This window comes from Dromaius novaehollandiae, chromosome W (genome assembly GCF_036370855.1).
Source record: "Dromaius novaehollandiae isolate bDroNov1 chromosome W, bDroNov1.hap1, whole genome shotgun sequence".
NCBI classification, from domain to species: Eukaryota; Metazoa; Chordata; class Aves; order Casuariiformes; family Dromaiidae; genus Dromaius; species Dromaius novaehollandiae.
In genome coordinates, this window is record NC_088130.1 from 43529241 (window position 1) to 43551372 (window position 22132).

General features: G+C 43.1%; 1 protein-coding gene across 1 annotated transcript; it reads right to left on the reverse strand.

Annotated features, from left to right (window-relative positions):
- Positions 1-8075: 8075 nt before the first annotated feature.
- On the reverse strand, positions 8076-21851 carry LOC135324419 (ectoderm-neural cortex protein 1). Its single transcript, XM_064500651.1, has 3 exons — positions 21586-21851; positions 14927-16739; positions 8076-11221 (listed from the first exon to the last, which is right to left on the reverse strand). The coding sequence occupies exon 2, from the start codon at positions 16725-16727 to the stop codon at positions 14958-14960; it is 1770 nt and encodes a 589-aa protein (XP_064356721.1). The 5' UTR covers positions 16728-16739; positions 21586-21851; the 3' UTR covers positions 8076-11221; positions 14927-14957.
- Between the last annotated feature and the right edge of the window lie 281 nt (positions 21852-22132).

Genomic DNA, 22132 nt, shown 5'->3' on the forward strand with positions numbered 1-22132 from the left:
ATGTAGAAAAGCTCCTTGTTGTAGTAGCAATGAGATGGTAATAGAAAAAGGATTACAGTCAAAAATCTTCAGTCCGCTGTTGCAGGTTCAGATGGTAAGAGCATTTCCCTGAGCTATGGGTTCTGGCAGACTGGATAACCCTGAGAGTGTTCACAGTCTGCTGTTGGAGAGGCAGTGCTCAATCTAGATGATTTCAAGGGAAACCTTTCATATCCAGGAAAGCTTTCAAAGAAAAATTTCTCAGGAAGGTTAGTTATGCCACATCTGCCTGTTGCAGGGATTCTTGCAACTGCTTTGACATATTTCATAATGCATTAAATCCATGTAGCATGCTGAACTAGAGGAAAAATTGTCTACCGAAACCTGACCATAGCCCTAGTCTGTAAATCTGGTCCCGAGACACACTTAGTCCTGACGGTGCATACACTGAGCACATCTACAGCAGAGGTGCCTGCTAGTATTCAACAGCATCAGAGAATCACTAGCACTAATGAGAGATCACTAACTAATCGTGATGGCCGTAAGAATGGAAATAAATTTAAGACTTTTGCATCTAATTCTTCAAAAGTGTTGTGAACTCTCAGACTGAGCTCTCTGAATCAGTAAGTAGCTAGTCTACTTCTATTTACTCAAGGAAGAAAAAGTAATGCAATTCCCTCTCTGCCACTATATTTTTGGCAACCTGCTGGAAAATATTTTATACATTTATTTTTAATGCACACACCACTGTTTAGACAGGGGAAATTTCAGTGAAAGCATATTTTTGTTTTTGCGTTTTATACTTTATAGAAACTAATACCACATAACTAGTAGAAAATTCTAAATAAATTCTAAAGATAACAATCTAAAACTATTAAAATTATGTTTTCTGTATTCTTGGTATTATTGTTAAATTAGGATTTTCCAAGCTGTCTTAGTTGTTCTCTATCTATTGCAGTTCAAGTGCCCTCAGGAGAAGGTAATCTCTGTTTTTCACAGGAGCAATCTTTTTGATGCTCTCAGTGCTAGAATTAAACAGTTTGGCCATCCCTTAACCCTTAAAATCAGCACCCTGAAGTGCTACATCATGAAATTATTTCATATTAACATGGGCCTCAATCATGCAACTCACAAATGCTAACATTATGTACTCTGAATTAATCCACTGAATTTGACAGGAGTGCTCAGGCTGTATAAAGTTAAACATGCAGACGCATGCTTGGAGGGAAAAGGCTACATCTGAGGTGGGAGGAAGAAAGTTAATGTGTTTTATAGGCCAGGTCTTCAAGAATTATTAACTAGAATAGTTCAACAAAAATAGAAAAAAAAATCTTTATTTTAGAGATCAAAATGAATCTTTTTTTGCTATTCCAGATAAGTTAAAAGTTGTTCTCATGCCTTTTTATTTAAATATTCTTATTATTTGGCACGACTGTACAATTATCTAAAAATCCATTTAGTTTACCTCTGAATTTATAAAGACTGTATAAATACAAACATTCACGCAGTTTTTGGTGGCTTTTTTAACCAAAATTATTTTTACTCCTTATGACTTTGAAATATATTAGAGCAGGTGAATGAAGTGACTTGTTCTTCTAAGAACTAAACAAGTTGCAAGGAGTAAGAAAATTAGCCTGAGCTTACCAGCAGCCGTATCTGAAGTTGAATGTAGGTCTAGAGTCAGGATCCAAGTCCACCTCTCCATTTCCTGCGGCTGCAGTCAGATCTTGACCTCTGAAGGCAGGAGAGCCGTGTTCGCGGTAGAAAGCCTTTGGAGAAACCCGGCCTCGCATAGCCAGGGAGCCTGCCTGAGCGACTGACTGCCGTGTTTGACAAGAGATTAAACCCCAGCAGACTGAACTGCTCTCTAGGAGTATTTGCAAGGGCGCATTTGACTGTCTCCCACCGTGGCTGCAGGCGGGCCCAGGAAGCCCGTTTTGCTATATCAGAGCCGCCAGGTTCTCCCCGCAGGTGTTGGAGAGCGACACGGCAGCAAGCGCTGCTCTGGGCCGTCTGCCCACGAGGGCTGGCCACTTACAGCAACGCTTCTTCTCCACTTTGCTTGTGGTCCTGGCACTCAACGCCGAGCAGCTGCATGACACAACCCTGAATGAAGCAGAGCCTTGAGGTGATACAGCCCTACTTGTTCTTGAAAGCCAGCCTGCCAGTTGATACCACAGGTTTTTGAGCACGAAGTCATATCTCATTAGAACTTCAAGTCAGGCAGCCCTTTAAATAGGAAAAATGCAAATCCACTGCATGAGGTGCTCTAAGTAAAGATGCTGGGAAGCAAATACTACCTTTTTCTGGAGAAGGAACGAGAGACAGAAAAGTACCTATCTTTTCCTGCAGTCTTTCCCTCTAGTCCAGCACCTCTCAGAGTTGAACAAATCCCATACAATCCCTTCTGGATCCCAAGGAAACTCTTGTCTTTCAGCATCATGGAGGCTTTGCTTTAGGTCTGCTCCAACTGCAAAAAAGTCCTGTTTCTCTCAAGGTCTCCCAGTCATCACTTGTGCTATAAACAGCTCTCTCCCTGCCTGCTCAGCCTGCACACCCAGATCATCTCCCACACGGAGTTGCTTTTTACCTGAGCAACTTTCCCTCCTTCTAAATGTTTCCACCTAACTGCAGTGCTGCAGCCAAGAGAACAAAAAGAGGTGGATTTCCTGTCTGCTGCCAAGTCACACTCTTAAAAATTCTATGTTTATATAGAGCAAACCAAACATGCATCACAAGGAGATTTGCAAAAAATATCTGAAAAATACGCCATGTGAGGAAAGATACATGGGAGAAAGCAAGTAAATGGGTGGTAAGAGGTATCAGTGTGTAGAACAGTGATTTGTCCTTAACCATTTTGGTGCCAGAAAGACTTACTTACTCTGTTACTAAAACAGTGACAACTCCATTTGTGTTGTGGGACAGGGAGAAGGGAGTTGTTTCTATCAACTCTAATCTATGTGCTGAAAATACAAGATAGCAAATAAATTCCAATGTGAAACACCTGCACGGACACAGAGGATGTTTCAAGGCTGAAAGCACAGCGAGGTGGTTGCTGAAACTTTTACCAAGAGCATATGCATCAAACTGTTCCAGAACTTTTTATTCAGGAACAAAGATGAAAGGCACGTTTCAGCTAAATAGAAGAGGACATACATCAGCACTGATGACTAACCCTTTTAAAACTAACAAAACACTAGCTAACACAACACATCAGATCTTACCTTATGACATGGGTATTTTCAGAGTTTGCAAAGTTAACTAGAAACAGCTAGATACAGGCCTGTGCCAAATACAGTTTCAAACAGCTAATAGCTGTGAGCCGTAAGAAAATGGGGCTAATGCTCTTCCACACAGGGAGAGTGAGAGAGAGCCTGATCCTCTGCAGGATACAGACTCTGGACCAAATTCAATGGCAATGTGCAAGTGAATGCATCAAAAGCAATTTACCTGTGAACCCAAGTTGTGCTCAGCACAACAGCGTGGAGGACACAGCTTCTCTCTCCCCCATTTTGTCCTGCCTTGATGAGATCACTGTCTGAACGGTCCTAGCTTTCACCACAGGCAGCAGGGCTCTCAGGGAAGAGCTGGGGCATCACGTTGTCCCAGCCTCACTTTTTATATATTTTGGTCTACACACGCCTTGCCCCTGGGCAAGGCGAATGGGCAGCACCGGCAATGAGGGCCTGCAGACAAGGCATGTCTCCCAGGACAATGTTAGGGCCACTTTGGACCACAAACACTCATGACTTCAGCCCAGTTTGCGCTTCATCTATATTAATTCTCTTCTTCCCTATTTTTGCTAGGTTTGCTGTTCTTCCCTACTAACTGGACAAACTTGGGCAGAAGTCTATGCAGGAATGGGGTGGAAGAGCAAAGACAGAAATAAAAGAAAATAAGGACCAAGTCTGTGTGTAAATGGGAGCTGGAGCGCTATTCTGTGTACTCAGGGACACTTTTACCAATCCACTCACTAAACTTTTCTCCCCTCAGTCAATTTGAGTACTTTGATCCAGGCCATTCCAGCCAACAATTCATCCTAGAAGAAAATTTGAGTTGCATGAGTCACTTTACAGTGATCCCCAGACTTTAAACTACTCTAAAATATTTTTAAGATGAGATGGTTATATTTTTGAACTTAGAAGAAAATCTATCACTTTAAGAAAAAAAGGCAGACCTGCAACTTTCTTTCTGTTGCTCCCTACCTCTCAAAATTTTAAGGAATGCTACAGAGCATGATAACATTTTGATTCTATGTAAATACTCTGCTACTAACAGCTCCCTAAACCTGTCTACTTCCTATCAGCTGTCTTTAGCTACAGAGTAACCGTTCTCCTGAAAAAACTATTGTTCCCTACCTGAGACCACTACACAAAATGCCAGCCCATTTATGTTTACCCTGTGACAAGTCCCCTCTATTTCTGCTAATCCTGGGAGACATCAACTCTGTAAACAGTTTAGCTGCTTCTCAAGTCAATTAACCATGTGAATTAAAAAAAAAAAAAAAAAAGGTTTACACAGACAGTCTTACAGAAAAACCTGAAATATCATTCACTGGAATAGTGTATACCGTGGCTCCATGATAAGGCGCTGAAAATATCCAGGGAAGCTCTGCTACAATGACTCCTGTTGCATGCTTTGAAAAATCCAGCATGCATCAGCTTCCCTGCCTTGTGCTGGGACTAAATATTTGTTACTCCTTCATGAAACTGTTGTGATGAAATGTGATGAGATACATTGAAATCTCATGGAAGAAACTGCAGATATGTTAAATCTTATACATTATATTTGCCACTTGGGCTTATTTCAATATCTGTTTCACTGAAATGAGTAACAGTCAACCATAAACTTCACCTCTAAATCTGGATATGACCCACAAATTGCACACAGTGATTAGAAAATATCTAATGAATTACATCCAGCACACGTGTGAAATAATTTACTAAATATCTGATAACATAGAAGTAGGATTAGGAGGGGTCTTTGCAGAAATTCCTCTTGCTTTGCCTCCTTTACAGCTCCCCATCGCTTCAGAGATAAAGATTATGGTTTCTAGGGTAACTAGACACACACACACAAAAGGACACATTGTCTAATTTGGTTTCCTGAGACTGAGAGAGCAATGTCAAGCCAGAAGCATAGCCTAAACATGATTTTGAAAAAGATTTGTAATTTATTTAACCACTCATTTTAATTCACAGTCATGTTTTATGTATATTTTTAGTCTTAAGGCTGACTCTCATACTTAAACATACTGTTTTTGACAAATACTGATACTTTAAAATTCACAGACCATTATTAAAGGCACATACAGGACAGATGGTCCTGTTGTGCACGTGCATATGTTAACCATTCAGGGAAGTTTTGTTTTATTTCATGCCACACCTATACATAAATGTAAAGATTTGAATAAACTGCACATTTTCCTGTGATAGCTGTGCATGTTTCTGGATGTTTCATATGCACACACACAAACATGATAGACCAGATTATCATTCCAGAGCTCAGCCTTACCATGCCATAGAGGGGAGTAAATTTTACAGGTTTTAGAAGTGCCAAAAGGAACGATATGCCAGTTAAGCTGGGAACTAGTGATCCTTTAAGATGAAAGAGCCTTAGTTTGTCTCATTCTGTTCCTCAGTATTTGCTGGTTGAAGATACAAGCACATGTATGGATACTCGCATGGACACTTAAGCTGTCTCTTCATGACAAAGCTTCACTGCGTTTTGGTTTTTTTAAACCACAACATGAAAATACTACATCTGTTCTTGCAAAGTCCTATGGATCCTTCCATCTCTTACCTTCAGGTGCACAAGCTATTCTTCATATACGCATGGGTAGTTCTCTTCTCTCAGCACTTCTGAAGATCCACGTCACAGCATTGGAAGAAGCAGTATCTCTCCATCCCTTCAGAACCCACCTTTTCCATTTATCAAGGTCCTAGTGACTCCAAGACAGCATTCTTTCTTCCACCTTCAGCATCATTTTAAGTCACTAATGCTACGTCAGACAGCTTCTGCCCAGTTATCCAGGATCTAAACATGATGTTACTCAGACACCATGGCTACAACTATAGCAATAAATTAAACCATGCTCAGGAATGTTCCCAGGCCATGGAACACGATTGCCTGTTCTGCTAAATTGTTTGAACGGTCCCTGGCATGTTTTTGGCCCGCGCAAACTTGCACTCCTCCAAAGCGTTCCTGGGCAGGGTGCAGGAGTCAGGGCATTCCAGCGGCCACCCCAAACAGCTCGCATGCAGCCACCCTGTCTTGCAGGGAAGAGGGGTTGCTCAAAGAAAGAGGTGTCGGCTGTTTCATGCCAGCTGGCCTCAGTACCAGAGACTGTTCCCAGGCAGGTTTAATTTGCTAGTATAGACAAAGCTTTTAAGACTTTCTCAGGTCAGGGCTGATCACCCAGGTACGCAAGATGGAGCCTTATTTAGTGCTAATGAACTGATTCCTTTCTACTCATTCAAAGCATTCAGCATTCATACTTATCGTTAGAAGTGCCGATGCCTTGGAGGTATCTATTTTACAGGTTATCAGCTATCTATTTTAAATTTAAATGTAAAATATCTATTTTAAATTCTCACCATACATATCAAACCTCCAGTATGAGAAGCCTTCCACATTCGAAGCCAAGAAAGGGGAGTTTGAATCCATGAAAGTCCTCCAGTAAGCAGCCTGGCGCCCTAAAATGACACCAGTGAGTCAGGCTACAGCAGTCTGTTCATGCCCAGTGCTGCTATGAGCATCCCAGGTCCTGGTAAAATGCAAATCCAGTAAGACCCAGGTTATTGTTAAGCAAAATGTTTGCAGTGAGCACTGTAACTGATTTAACCTTTTCCTACTCTGTTAGAAGGCTGATTTCTACCAATATCTTTCATATTTCAAAATTCTCTAAAATAAACTTCCCACCCTCACCCAAGGCTGATTGCAAATACCTCAAACACTGGGTAACTGAGCAGTGGTTAGGCAATTAAGTCACTTAATATTGTGACCCTTACTCTTCTGGGCAGATAATCATCCTGAAGAAGCCTGTAGCTTTCAGGGGGCAGCTACAGGAATTTTAAAATAGGTAGAAAGATTAGGAGATTTTAGAAAAGTTCGTTCTTGCAGGAAGCAATACTCCCTCCTGCCATTACCTTGCCTTTCTCTTATTTCTGCTAAATAAGCACTGAAGTTTCATTTCCAGGACCAGGCTCAGAAGGCTGTGCACTCAGTGCCAAAAGCTGTGCTGCACAGACTAGCGACGGCAACTGAAGCACCAGTAACTTCATTGCACTATGCTGTGACCTGCGGACACCTCCTAAGACCTGTCGCCTTTTACTTCCTTCTTCAGAACCGTATAGGCAAAGGGATGAGGATGGTAGGCAGAGAGACAACCCAAGCAAGGAAGAAATGCCTTATTCCTTTGCTCCAAAGTGATGGACTGACATCTGTAGAACAGCCTTTTCAAGGCAGGACAACAGGCCAATATTAAGCAGACTTGGGCAGTTAGACTACCAGGTTATACCAATTTTGTGAATGCCACAGCGTAACTTGATTTTAGATCTAGACAGCAGTCAGGGACACCTTAAGGCCAAAAAGGTCATAAGCCAACAAAAAAAAAAAAAATATCAAGAGCAGATTTTGTAAAACAAAATAAAAAATGTAAATGAGCTTAAAAGATCAAAGAGTTTGGCTATATGTGTGTATTATATAAAACAACTGGAATGTTTTTTTACACAGCCAACATTTTTTTTTCCTTGAGAAAAATTATGAAGGATTTGAGATGCCTAATTCTGCTTCCAAGTCATATCAGGCACTAAACTGTACTGCAAGCACCAATGAACTTCTATTTCCTTTTCTTAAATGCTTTGAGGCTCTCAGAGTTTTAACTACTGAACGCTGAGATACAGATCATAGTAACAGCAGCAGAACAGAACAAAGGGAAGGGAAGTGCAACTGAAGCAGAAGCTTCAAAGTAGTGAACTGCACGTTGTTGATGTCTTTTTATTAAAAGGACAGAAAAAGGACATTATAAAGGATTTAAAACATTTCTGCAGGGTGGAGTGGAAGGGAGGAAGAGAGACAACCTTTAAAAGAAATGATCCAAAGAGAAAATCTCTAATAATTTATTGACCTTCAGTTTCACATTGTGAAAAAAAAAATGCAAGTTTTACAAAACCTTAAGATGTAGTAGCAAACAAAAACACACAACACAGACATTTTACTTCTTCACTTGTACAGTTCTCTTTTAGTACGTGAACCACATCTTCAATAGCCAGGAAAGGGAACATTATTCTGCTCTAATCACTCTTACTCAGACAGGTGTCAGGCCTAGAGAAAAGGGGCTACACAATTATACCAGAAGAGGAAGGCTGTCCTTTGTTACATGTTTCTACAGCAACCGGCCTGCAAAATAAGAGGAACCTTCCCGTCTTATGCCAAGGTTTTTGTGTGCACTCCGCTGTGAATTGCATTTGCTTCGAAGTGTGGGGTGTTTTGCAGGGCTAGAATGGTCAAGTAGCTAGCCAGGATTCCCACATCAATTCAAAAAGCAAGAGCCCAGCGTATTCCCTGCAGAGCCAGAGGCCCACCCTGACTTCAGCTTCCTTCAGCCTACACACAGGAATTAATTGAGGACTTGAAAGCAGACCACAACTTTGGAAACAGCTGCAGAAAATTCATCCAGTTTCAGAAGTTGCATGGTGCTACAAAACAAAATTGTGCTGAAGATAAACAGACGCAGTGCAGCTTCACGTCTGGACTCTAATCAATTTGATGCAGAAAACAGGTCTTGAACCTATATGCCCTTATTCAAGCAAGGGGTCCCCTGGGGACCTGGTTCTTCACTTCCTTATACCTCAAGCAGTGACTAATGCCTGGGGAAGAGGACATGCAAAACACAGGAAGTCTGATTTTATGGCTCACTTCGCATTCACAGGAGTGATCCACAAGATGAAAGGCAACAGCAATTCAATCCTGTTTACTTCAACAGGACAACCTGTGCAAGGGTTGTAGGAAGGAGATCTATTCTATCTAAGGTGTTTTTCTATTGCTTAAAAGCCATATAAGAGAAAAGAACCAATTCAAAGGAGAAGGCTGTGAGTTTAAATACTTTAAAAAAAAAAATCTATTCTTTCAACAGATCAATTTAACCAGAGGAACTAGAATTGTAACTATTCACATCCAGCTGGGCCTTACCCTTAAAAAAAAAAAAAAAGCCACTGCCTTCAATAATTAAGCAATGTTCTCTCAGTACTTGCAGAACTCCAAACATCCTATTTCTGAAATGTAAGGGTCTATCTACTCCAAACAGCAAGTCAAACATAAGGCAGCATAGAGAAGTTTTCTGTGACCAGTGTTAATACTTCCAGATGATAAAGTCTTCACAAATACAGCTACATCACTGTCACATAGAGAAAGGCAAGCATCAACAATGTGACTATTTCTGTTTTGCATGCACCCATGCAAACTTTTTACTTATACTGTGGCATACACCAACCATGGTACTGAATGCGCCAGTTAAATTGGGCTCTATAAACACTTAGGAAGAAACACAATACAATACATGCTTCATAACAGAATCTGGCAAAGAAAGCATCTGTGAAACATAAGCTTCTGAAATCCAGAGGAAAAAAGAGTAGCTTCATACCTGTCTCAAGACCAGACTGATAAAAATAAACAAATTTCCTTATAAAATTAAAGTTTGGCTTCTCAGGATTGTACCCGACACTTCTGAGCACCCAAATGTTTAAAGATATACCTGGCTATGGTAAATAAGAGGCAGTAGAGTTTGAGGGCTATTTTTAAGTTTAAGAATTTTAAAATTCATTTTCTATCCTCATTTTGCTAGTGCGTTTGGGTCTTTGACATCTCATTCAGCTGCCCCTCTGAAACCCAGAGGCATGAGCCTACCAAGTCAGTGCAAAATTGCTGTTCTGCTTTTTCTTTTTTTAAGACTTCATCACTAACCTATTTTAAATGTTTTGTTTTTATTCTTGAATCAGCCATACTCTACTCATTCAGGTCAATGTGGCTATACTGTAAGTACCCCGCCCTTTAACCCAATAAATAAATAAATAACTTTGGACAATGACTTCATCTGGGCTTGGTATCCAGAAGCTATTCCACAGTATTTGCGTTGCAATCAGGAAGCTGCACAAAGAGAGAGTTGTAAGTGATTTGGGCTATTTCCAGACTAGAAATTCAAAGGCATGACCAACAAATGAAATGTAGCAGGGACACCATCTACAAGACACACCACATGCAACCTGGGGAGCTGGTGGCCTGAGAAAGTGACCTCCATGGCTTCTTCCTTTAGTATGGTGTAATTTAAGATCCTGCCTTGTAATCCTTCCATTTCCAACTGGGAAGCCACCCCTCCCTCCCACCTCCAACTGTTACTCAGTTTTCTTTCTTTGTGCAGCAGAGCAAGTCAGTGATCACAAAATGTGCAAAACATACAACAACTCACACAAGCCCTGACCACATGAAGACAATTGCAGGCATTGTTTCAGCATGCAAGCACTGAACAATAAATAACTGGATCCACAACAAGTAACATAACAGGAACGGGACAGTCTGAATTACTTATAAATACAGGGAGGAAAGGGAACAATAAGCATCTGGGGGACATCAGTTCTGTTCTCCACTGTTGCAAAAACATTTCACCACTGTGCTGTTCCTTATCACTCACTGCACACAGGACAACACAACACAGGCATCTAAAAGCTGCTGTAGGCAGTGCCCACAGACAAGCTCGCTCCGGTAAGCGGAGTTCTGCAGCAATACTGCTGCATCTTCATTCACAGCGACATGTCACTGCTCCAGACCTGGCCTGCTTCCCTTGCAGCTGGTGCTGGCACTTCAAACCGTCACAAAGAGAGGTGACGACCATTTCAAATCTCACACACAAACAGTGGAGTCCATGAAAATCAAGAGTTGTGTGCTGCACAGCTCAGAGAAGTTCTGTCTCTTTTTTTTTCCTCCTTTGAAGGACTGACTAATATTGGCATTAATCCACAATTACTAGCACAAGGACCAGATCATAGGTTCATTCATTCATATTTAAACCATGTGCTGAAGCACTGAAGACAGTTTTCTCCTCCTGTTCCTTCATGTCTAGGTTAGATAATTTACAAGGTGCAGATGATTTTCTTCAAATGCGAAAGACACTGAATGACTTTTCTTCATTAAAACCGTTTCTCCAGATTTGAAGTTCCAATTTTCTTCTCCAAATAATGGAGTATAACTAAAAGCATGGGGAGAGAAAAAAAAAGAAAAAAGAAAAGGCTTCAAAAGTTTTGCTGAGACAGTATTCCATAAGGTTTTTGTTAGGTATCAAAGAAAAGCTACATGCTAGGTTTAGGATACCATCCAGCTGATGGGTTTCCCTCCCTTCCCCCCACCCCCAGCTTAAGTGTTCCTGTTTAATAGCCAACTACTGATAAATAAACCAGCCAAGCACATAGTTACTTAGGGTCAGATTCTGCCTTTATTATTCAACCAGCCTTACCCTGCAAGCCATCCCACCAACCCTAGAAAGACTACTTGATTTTTTTTTGGATATAAAGTCATTTGGAAGCTAAATTGCACTGGCCCAATACAGCTCAGTCTGATGGACTCTGCATCCTTCTACTCCATGCTCCCCAAAAATGTTAAAGGTTTGTGGAATTGTTTGCTTTAAGTGAAAATAACCTTGTATAACTTCTCTTCCACAAAATCCCACTTGAACATATAGTGCAAAGAGTTTTTTCTATCCTGGGACCAAGGCAAACCTGGTTGGAGTAAAGCAGAAGAGGAGGGAAAGGTGCCTCACACCACGCACCAATGCCTACGTTCACCATTAAGAACTCTGAATTGAATTTATTCACCATATAAAAAGGGACATATTAATCCCCTTAATTAAAACTTCTCTGCTATTTGTTACAGCAGAAGTCTGCCTCATTTCTTTCCACACAGCAATGCACCAACAATTCCATCCAGAAGTCTTTTACAAAAACAGATTATTCAATGAAAAATTCAGCCCTTGGATGCTGAGAATGTGCTTTCCTCTTTCATTATGAAGCTGTATTAAAATGTCAGCTTCCAAACCATCATCAGCTTATTAGGATCCCTTCTGAAAGCACTGCTAGAATTTTGGGTGGCAAATCTGACACCGTTAAAACGCAAAGGAGCTCCAGGGAACTCACAGCTCACTTGAGCATACCACGTATCTTGCAAGCTGTGATGTCTAAGAACAACAAGGAACACTCCCATGAAACACAGCAGCCTACATAACAGCCTAAAGCATCAAGTCTCTGCAATTGTGGGTTTGAAAACAGACCATCTTCATTACTTCCAAAAATGTTTTCTGTACTTAGTGTTGATTAGTCTTTTCTAGACATTCTTCAGGTTAGCATGTCATTTTTCCCACTGAAATGTGCATATCAACACTGAAACCAAAACAGTGTTTCCTATCATGGGAACTGGAAAAAAGTTATAAACAATTCCAAGGAGGAGGAAAAAAAATCCCCAACCTACTCAAAAGCCCTAAGTTTGAGGAAAGGGACAAAGCAGACTAAAGTCTTCCTAAAAGCTGTCAGACTGGGGCCACACAGTGCCATGAAAACAGACGGTAATCAGAAGTAATTTCCTTTTTGTCCCTCCCACCCACTGACAAAGCAGCAGGAGTCAGTAGAAAAAAACCCTACTTTCTGGATGAGCACACAGCACTAGAGAGACTTCAGTTTACGGTTGCGCTCATCCAGTTATCTAGCGTGTTCATCAAGCTAAAATAATGGCATTTAACAAGATACTGTAAAGCAAATGAAAGTTTTTTTGCACTGTTATACTCTGAAGACTATTTTTCAAAATAAAACACTCTGTCTCATGTACTGTAAACTTTAGAACAATTAAGTCAGTCTCAGAAGAATAAGTCAATATTTTTCTTGGCACAGACCTGGGTCTGAGCATTCAATACTACTGTTCTGATAACACTGAGAACTGCTGAAAGTGAGTAATAATAGAAATTAACTGAAGATTTAAAGATGTCGTTCCCAGCTAGCGAGGAAGTCATCTCAAAGAAACCAAGGCTTCTATTTGCTCTCTATCAGGCAGATGTGATTACTCCCTAGCACTTAGGATATGGTAAGTCTCGAGGGCTTAAGACTGTGTGGAATCCACATCCCCGCTTTCACAAGAGTAAGTCTGGGAAAAACAAAACAAAAAGGAGAGATAGCAATGTCTCAGATGGTTATTCAACTTGAAGGGAAAGCTAAAGGCACAACACGGCCCAATTTCACATTAGATTTCTACTCTGATCAGTTACTTTGCACCGGCCCAATCTCATATTCCTTAATGAATCAAAACTCCCAATCAGCTGAAAGTCAGATTACAAGATGAATCCTTGGTTTACCACAGAGAGTAATTTCACAACTACTACTATATGTCTAGGTATATACTTATACCTATACTGCTTCAAATACATTTGGGTTTCATATTTTTACTGCAAGAGTTAGCACATGTCTCCAGCTGCTAAAGATACCCAGACGAAAATATGATCTGTCCCAAAAAGAAGAGCCTAGGGAGTCTTTAAACACAAGCTGCTCTTACTTTTTTCCAGAGGAGCTACATCAGTCTGAATTTCTAGGTAACTTAGATGCAAATGCAGAGCTCATTTAATTACTTCAACTGCATGTATTTGGCTTGTTCCTTCTAACCTGCCTGGATTCATGGTTACATTACACACTGTTCAAATTAAAAAAGAAATTACCATTCACAGGGTATGGATTATTTAGGATTAAGCATGCCACTACATTTGTTTGGTTGGCTAGTTGTAACTATGATTCTGTACTGAAGTCTCCAGTGGATTGGGGTGGGGGAAGAATACAACACTGAAGGAAGTCTGCCAGATTTGTTGCAGAATAACTAGACTAATAGCTCTGGAAAATGTCAATGACTTATTTTAAGTGACGTAATTCTGGAAAAGATGAAAAATTATGAAAAATTAGAAATTGCTGAAACAATGGTTAGCAGTCTAGCGTGACAAAACAGATTTGAAAAATACTGACAATACTTGTATATTGCCCAGATTTTTTAGGCTTTCTTCATTAACCTTTTCTCCCTTACTCCTAAAACTCAGGAATGCACAACAACGAAACAAGCAACGCCAAATTCAGACTTGCTTGTGAGGAGATACAATGCTGAAGTTGCATCTGGTGAGAGCTTGGCCTATTATGTATAATTAAATTGTTTGGAACAGTGAGTGCTATCAGCTGGGTAATTATGTCAGCCAGTAATATTAATTGTATGTCTTCCCAACACCATATCTAGTCTGACATATATGACCATAACTATTTTGAAGCATGTCAGTGGGCCAAACTCAACCTTAGTCGAAGCAGGTGCAACTCTTGCAGTCTGGGTGAGATGGCAAATTAGGCCTGAGGTGCTTGCAAACACCCTTCATGGATGGAAGACAGCAACTTTCCCCTAAGGCCGTCTGCCTGGAAATTCAAGTGAATTCACTATTGGGCTTCAAGTTGGAATTTACAATATCATTTTTGGGCATCGATGCTGCATATACAGAGTGACCTGTCGTGCATAATCAGGAAAATAGCATCCAACCTTTGTTTAGAACACATGTAGTATTTAAGTGCAGAGCAGGATTCAATTTCCTATAGCTTAACTGTATTTCCCCACAAGTATAGGGCCTAGCAAAAAGAACATTTTCGACATCTAAATCACACAGCAAAAGGGCCCATAATGAGAATTTCATGCAGGAGGCGTGGCAAACTAGTTTCAGCTTCTGGCTCTGTCACAGATTTGACCTCTGACTTGCAACAGCCCCTGAATATGCGTGCCTCAGTTGTTCCAGCTATAAAACTGGATTGAATATACTCACCCTCTCTGAGAGCTGCTGCTGGAAAGCATTGTGAAAAGCATTATTACAGTGGAATTCAAAAATGCTATTTCTTACCTGATAATTTGTAATTGCAACATACACACAATTATGAGGGGAGGTGCTTCCATGTGCTGACAAATGCCGTTGGAATTAATGAATAGGGCACAGTTGTTATGCTGTTCCATACATCTAACGTGGGATCATAACAGTCTAATGTTTTGCATCTCTGAATGCCAAAGTAGCCTCCAACAACATACAATTTGTTTCCAGATGCCACTGCATGGCAGCTCATTCGCTTAGCTGTCACATCTCCCACCTTAGTCCACTGGTATGTCTCACTGTTGAATTTATAAGCAGAGCACGCAGAGAATTCAGTATCTCCACCCATAATAAAAATCTGGTTACCCAGAACAGCTGCAGCTGTGTAGCGCCAGGGCTGGGGGCAGGTGGCTGGTACTGTCCATCTGTTTTCACACTGATCATAACATTGAACTTTGGGCAGCTTGTCATGGCTAACACTGGTACCCCCAAAAGCAAATAGCTTAAGCTTTGCACTGACTACAGCTGCATTGCTTACTCCCTCTCGGAGTGGGGCAACCATGGTCCATTTATTGGTCACAGGGTCATATTGTTCTACTTGCTTTAAGGATACTGAAGGGGAAGCTGGAAGGCAACCAGTTGCTGCAGTGTGTCCTCCTACCACATACAAACAGTGCTTGAGTTCAGCAGAGCCATGCCCAAATCTAGCTACCAGCATGGGAGCGGCCTTTGACCACTCCTCATGAAGAGTGTCATACACCCATACATCTTTGGAGACTCCATTTTCTGATCCCCGTCCTCCCGTGATATACACTTTGCAGCCTATGGCACAAGCGCTGAACTCTTTCCGTGGACTTGGGATGTCAGCCTTCGGAATGATCTCCTTTGCCTTTTGATCCACCAGGTACAGCTTGTCACACATAAAGGTTTGGCCACCCAAAAGAAAGAGTGAATGGCCAGTTTTACGGGGTCTGGCACACAAACTAGTGACCACTCCATCGTTCTGTAAGATCTTTAACTTGCATCTGATTGATTCTTCTACAATCTCTTTGCTTTTCCTTTGCTTGGTGATAAGTTCTTCCATTGCTACATTCTCCATAAGGTATATGGCTGGCAAGAGAGCCAGTCTGACTGTCTGCAATAGCTCAGGCAGGTAACAGTGACGCTTACTCAGGTCATAGTTGACCCAGTTGATAGCTGACTCGTATACCAGCCTTTCATCTTCAGTTTCTAATTCTTCACTGGAAAGGAGCTGCACTACCATGTCTTTTGGCAGCTGGAGGAAGTCTTCACTTTTACTGATGCTCTGGAAGTTGCTAAGGCACATCCTCCAAGAGAGTTCGTAAAGCTTGGTGCACTGGTGAGCATCTGACAGCAGCAGCATGCCGAGACAGTTGGTGGGATGAAGGTTTTTCTCCAGAAATTCTGCACAAGCATCCCGAATGTCCTGGAACTCTAGCATGTCACCAGCCTCCAGCAGCGACTCTGCATTCTCCTCATTGATGATAACCCTGGAGGAATACGCATAGTCCAGAAGAAGCTCTAAGACTTCCGGGTGAATGGAATTATGGAAGTTGACTTCACTATCCTGGCTCTCTTTCAGTCCTCCACTGAACATTGCTTCAAAATAGCGGCTACAAGCAGCTAAAACAGCTCTGTGGCAGGGGAATGACCTGTTCCCAGCATGGAGAAGCACATCTGTAAAGAGACGCTGTTGACGCAGAAGGTTCAGGTGAGTAAGGACACTGTCGGCATAGGATGACTTGTGGAATAAATATATGTTTATGGAGCCAGTACTGGCCCTAGATTTGCGATTCTCATGCATGCTGACTGACATTTTCTTCCACACCTATAAACAAAGAAAAATGTAATAAGATTAATGAGACAGTTACATTTTCTGTTATGTAAAAGTAATAATGAACATAGCTGTTATTCACTGGAAGAAGAAGGAAAAAAAAAGCTTTAGGTTAAAGATGAGTGGACAAAGAATTGCATCTAACTTTGGCATGTGTTTATTTTTTTGTAAGATGACTCTCCTAAGTGACATACTCTTAAATTTGTTGCCCAAGAGCAGGTTTATCTTGGGAAACCTGATCTCCAACTTTCATAACAGTATAGTAGCAAGTAAGTTGGAAAGGAAAGGAAAAGAACCTGAAATGATTTTCTCACCCTTCCCCAATCTAGTCCAGCTGATTCATTACATATGTACACATGCATATGCTTGAAACATTCTCCTGTACTGAATCATAGCAGGAAGAGCTACCAGACAGAATACCTAAGGAATGTCAAAAGCTGCATGGGGAACAAAAACCTACTAATCCCATTAGGAAGCTCCTCTTTGGTATAATGATTCCATACGCAACATGAGAGAATGAAAAAGGGAACCTTAAAATGAAAGCCTAGCAAGCATCATAATTTTAGTTGCCAAACTTTTAAAAATACTATGGCTAAATTGTAGAGATTATATTTTGATCTTCACCAGCAGCTGCCTGCTATAGAGTGATACAGAATATACACAGACAGAGTCAGCAGGAAGATGTGTTTTGAGTATCAGCCGAAGTCACCAAAGCATTACTATTCTGAAGCCATCTTAGGAGTCAGGACTTGGAGCACAAGTCATGAGCAGCTACTGGTTACTTTGGGGGTTTGGAGAGGTAAAACACAAGACATTCTACACTGCTACCCTATTCCTCTCAAATACAGTGCTGCTCAGTCCCTGTTTGGAGGTGAATGTTACCATCTTCTGCCATGATAGGCAGGTCTATATATAGGAGCAAGTTTTCAGGGATAATTAAGAGTCAAGCCAAGACAGCATGGAGCACTGGGAAAGGGAGGAATACTGGCAACCACATAAAGCTAATGGCCAAAAAGCCACAGTGCAAGCAAGAGGAGATGAAGCATACAGAGCTAGTGCAACTTATGGCTGTGACCGCTGCTTTAATAATCTCACTTATCTTTCCCCAGACTGCAGAGGATACTTGGAGAAAGGAAAGAACTGAGCTTCCCTGATTACTATGATATTCCCTTGCTCAGAGTCCCTTCTATGTTACCTTCAAATAAGGAACAAGGTAAGAGCCTACTCGGGAAGCTCCCGATTCTCAAACTCAGAGCATGACCTGGGGTCACTTGTGGAGGTTTTTAACATGGTTATATTTCCATCTCTCGCAGACTCAAACATTTTCATATTCTTCAGCATATTTAAGCAGTATAGAACTGTACAAATCTCCCCACATTTCACACCTTTCATAAAAAACAGTATCACCTGTCCTCAAACAAGATGACCCAAGAACATAAAGAACCTCAAAAAGGTGCATCGTTACTAATTTTTTGAAATAAATACATTTACTTTCCTAGATTCACATGATCAGAATCCATAACAAAAATGAAAAATCTATACAGATCAGTTTGAACAATGGACTCCATTTCAGAACATTTTGTGTATATATGGAATATACACATACTCCTCCAACAATTGCAGATTGGTACTGGCTATGCTGCAGTCATTCTCCTGGCTAGCTACAATGATGTACAGAATAACTAGCTTGTTGCATGTAACAGCAAGTTTGTGATATACCTTTCACTTCAGTCATGGAGGGGACCCCACCACACACCCTACCGCCTTGCCACAAAACTACTATACCCATCTCCTCTGCTGTGGAACATGACTTCCCTGGTGCTTCTGACTGAGACCAAGGAAGGAGCAACACAGTTCAGAATACAGTGCTCAATCCAAAGTTCTCTGAAACAGAGAGGAAACCTTCCCATCACAGCCACAAGGTAGCATATCTGGCTGACTCTACTATGCGACAGTCTGGAAAGCTATTTTAAACAACGCTCTCTAGACCAGCCTATTAAATGCATTAACACTAATCACAGGACAACTTAAGGAGGTTGGTACATCTTCAGAACACAAGTTACATGGAAAATACAGTTGCATTAAAGGCAATTTCATTATCTGTTAAATAGTAAAGGTTCAGATGGCATTCAAGGATCCCAAACAGTAATCTCAGACTAAAACTACCCACTTAATCTGTAGCCAAAAAGATTATACTGACTATAAGCTCTCAGGTTCAGACCTGCTGGAACTAAAACATTACAGGAAGGGTCATGACTTCAGATATTAGTACCTGAACAGTTTGGGGACACAGACAGGAAGATGAACCCCTCACTGGCAAAGCATCTCCCTGCAAATTTTTAAAACTTCTCCAGGCATTTTATCATTTTAAATGCTATTACAATACAATACACAGCATTCACTGGATCTCCATGGACTGGCTTTCCTCAGGCTGAGGAGCTAATTTTGCAGGGTTCCAACTACATCACCAGGGAGAGGGGTGGGCACTACTCACCCACTGACCAGAGGCAATGAAATCCCCAGGATCTGAAGATGCTCATTGCCCCTCACCCCCCATCCCAGTTAGGTAGAAGTCTAGACACCCCAATCTAGTCATGTCAGGATCTCTATGGAAACAGTTCCTCTCCTTATCCCCACATCTTGCAGGAATTCAGAGCACACTGAAAACTTTTTTTAGGACGCACACAGGGTTCTGAAATAGGGCAGGTAGAGTTCATGTCAAAGACTGCAAACACAGGAGTTCAGATCTTTTGTGGGGCTGTGTACTCCTGTAAGCACCACTTGCAAAGCATCTTTCTGAATGAAGCCATACCCACAACAAAATAGAAGCAAACTTGTATCAAACAACCACCACCACACCAGGCACACCACCCAACATATGCAGAGGGGAGGGAAACAGATCACAGCATGTTGCCCAAGCCCACCCACAGCCATAGTAACAAACCCCGCTGTAAAAATTGGTAAGATCCACTCTCAAGCAGCTACTGAATAAAGCACTCAGTTTCACCTCACTTAAATAGAAGAGTTGGTCTTTCAGTGAGCAATGCCATTTCTTATGAAATGCTTGCAGATTTCATATATGCTGGTCTTGAATTGTTCCGAGAACAGTGTCTGCATCATCACAATGTCCACTACTGAGAAGAATTCAAGGCATGCCAATTCACATTTAAGATAAGCTAATGTATTTCCCCAAACAGAACAAAGATACATATCTGTACATATCTGCTTCCTCTCCACTGTGGTTGTTAGGATGACTTCACACATGGAATAGTTAAACAGCCTTAAAAGCAATTACCATAATTTACTAACAAGAGTGTTTCTGTGAACATGCCCTTTTGCAGTTTCTGGCAGTTAGCTCAGTCCAGAATCTTACAAGAATATTAAAATACATGAACGACATCTCCAATTTCTCTATTTGGTGTTGGAAATTATGCAAGCCTCAAATACTTTAGCGGAGGTAATTTACACAGTCAGTGAGCAAATGCTCATCTTGAATAAAATGAGTCAACTCCCTTCAAGCAATTTTTCCTTAGAAATAATATTTGTATGTAAAAAAACAAGAAGTGGTCAGTAAATTACAGATACAGATTTTATCTAGGAACAGAGGCTGAACCAAGACTTTGATTTATAATTATACTTCAACAGGCTACTTGTCACAGCAGCCCAGTAGTAAACACTACTTAAGACTAAACAACAGCCTCCCTGCCCTACTTCTTAACAGCTTTGCAGCATGCAGGTCTCAGCCTAAATCAAATGAAAAATTAAGTATTTTCAAATTACCGGCACATCCACGATGTAGGTTCATTTTAATAGCACTTCGTAATTACATGGGGGGTTGGGTTTTTTTTTCCCCTCCTCTCATTTATAATCAGTGAAACCGCTGAAGGAAAGGAAATCTGCTTGCTAAACATCCCATTTATTTATCTGACACGGCTTTCTGTTGCTAAGTCTGCAGCAATACTGTCATTTTTGCGGAGCCAAACCCGGATCCTACCTACACTCCTCCAGCACAGCCTCCGCGGCTCCCCGGGACCCGCCGTGAGACGGAGAGCAAAGCAGGCTGCTCCCGCGTTACTGCTCGCCACATCCGGACAAAGACACCCAACTCTACATCCCCTCTAGTTCAGCACATCATAATGCCCGAACAGTTCCCAGTCTCCTGAAAACAAACTTTCTGGGTTTCTTCCCAACCTGGTGAAGACACAGTACGAGGAATTAAAATACATTTGCTTTTCCGTGTAGAGCAATAACCACGTGCAAAACTTCCCGCAGCAGAGCGGGGAGGGCAGCAGCGCAGGCAGCTCCGGGAGCAGCGGGGCGCCCGGACAGTTCACGCCCCGCCTCAGCGCCGCTGCGGGGTCCCCGCGCCTCCCCGGCCCCGCGCAGGAAGCCGAAGCCCACCGGCGAGGCTGGCCGGCATTTCCCGCGGGCAGCCGCCGACCGCAGATACCGAACAGCTAGTGCAGCCACCCACCACCGGCCGCCTAGCTCCCCGCTGCGAGCAGAAGGGACGAAGGTCCCGGCGCTCCCGGCAGCGCCGCCGCTGCCCAGAGGGGCAGAGCGAGCGCCCTTCCGCGGAAGGCCGGGCTCCGGCCGGGCAGCGGGGCTCCAGGTGGAGGAGCGCTGCAGCAGCCGGCCGCGCCGCCCCACAGGCGCGCACTCAGCGCCAGCGCAGCGAGCGCAAGCAGCGCCCGCCGCCAGCACGCGGCAACCCGCCTCGCCAGCTCGGCTGCGGCCGTGCGCACGGCAAGCGAGCCGGGGCCTCCCCGCCGGGCTCCGCGCCGCCACCCGCCCCCCTGCCGCGCCCGGCGCTGCAACAGGTCGGCGGGCACCGACTTACAGCTGCGGCTCCCGGCTGAGCGCGGACGTCCCTGTGCCTCCGCGGGCGGCGCAACGCCGCGCATGGGAGAGCAGCGCGGCTGCCGGCTCGGCGCGGCGGCCCCGCAGAGAGCCGCCCGGGCAGGCTGCGCTGCCGGGAGCCGCGCGGCGCCGGGGCGGAGGTGGTGCCGCTGGCGGGAGGCGGGCCGCGCCGCGCCGGGGAAGGGGACGGCTGCTGCTGGGACCGCCTGGCCACCGCTCTGCCCTGCCGCGGCGCGGGGAAGAGGTATATGGGCTGGGGGGCGGGGGAGAGTTTATGCAAAGCGGCTGAGTGACACATGGGGGAGGGACGGGAGGAAGCGGGCGGGCTGCGAGGAGCGCTGTCACATGAGTTACAGCCCGGCCGGGGGGAGGAAAGGTGCAAGGGTGCCTCTGCGCCTCCCCGACGCCGCTCCCCGGCGAGAGCTGCAGAAAGCCCTCTCCCACCCCAGCGCGGGGCGCCCCACACCGCCCTGGGCCGGGCCGGGCCGGTCCAAGGCGGCGCGGTCGCGCCGTGGCCCCGCGGGGCG

Coding starts and splice junctions, on each gene's coding strand:
- LOC135324419 (XM_064500651.1), bottom strand. CDS start 16,727: ATGTCAGTCAGCATGCATGAGAATCGCAAATCTAGGGCCAGTACTGGC.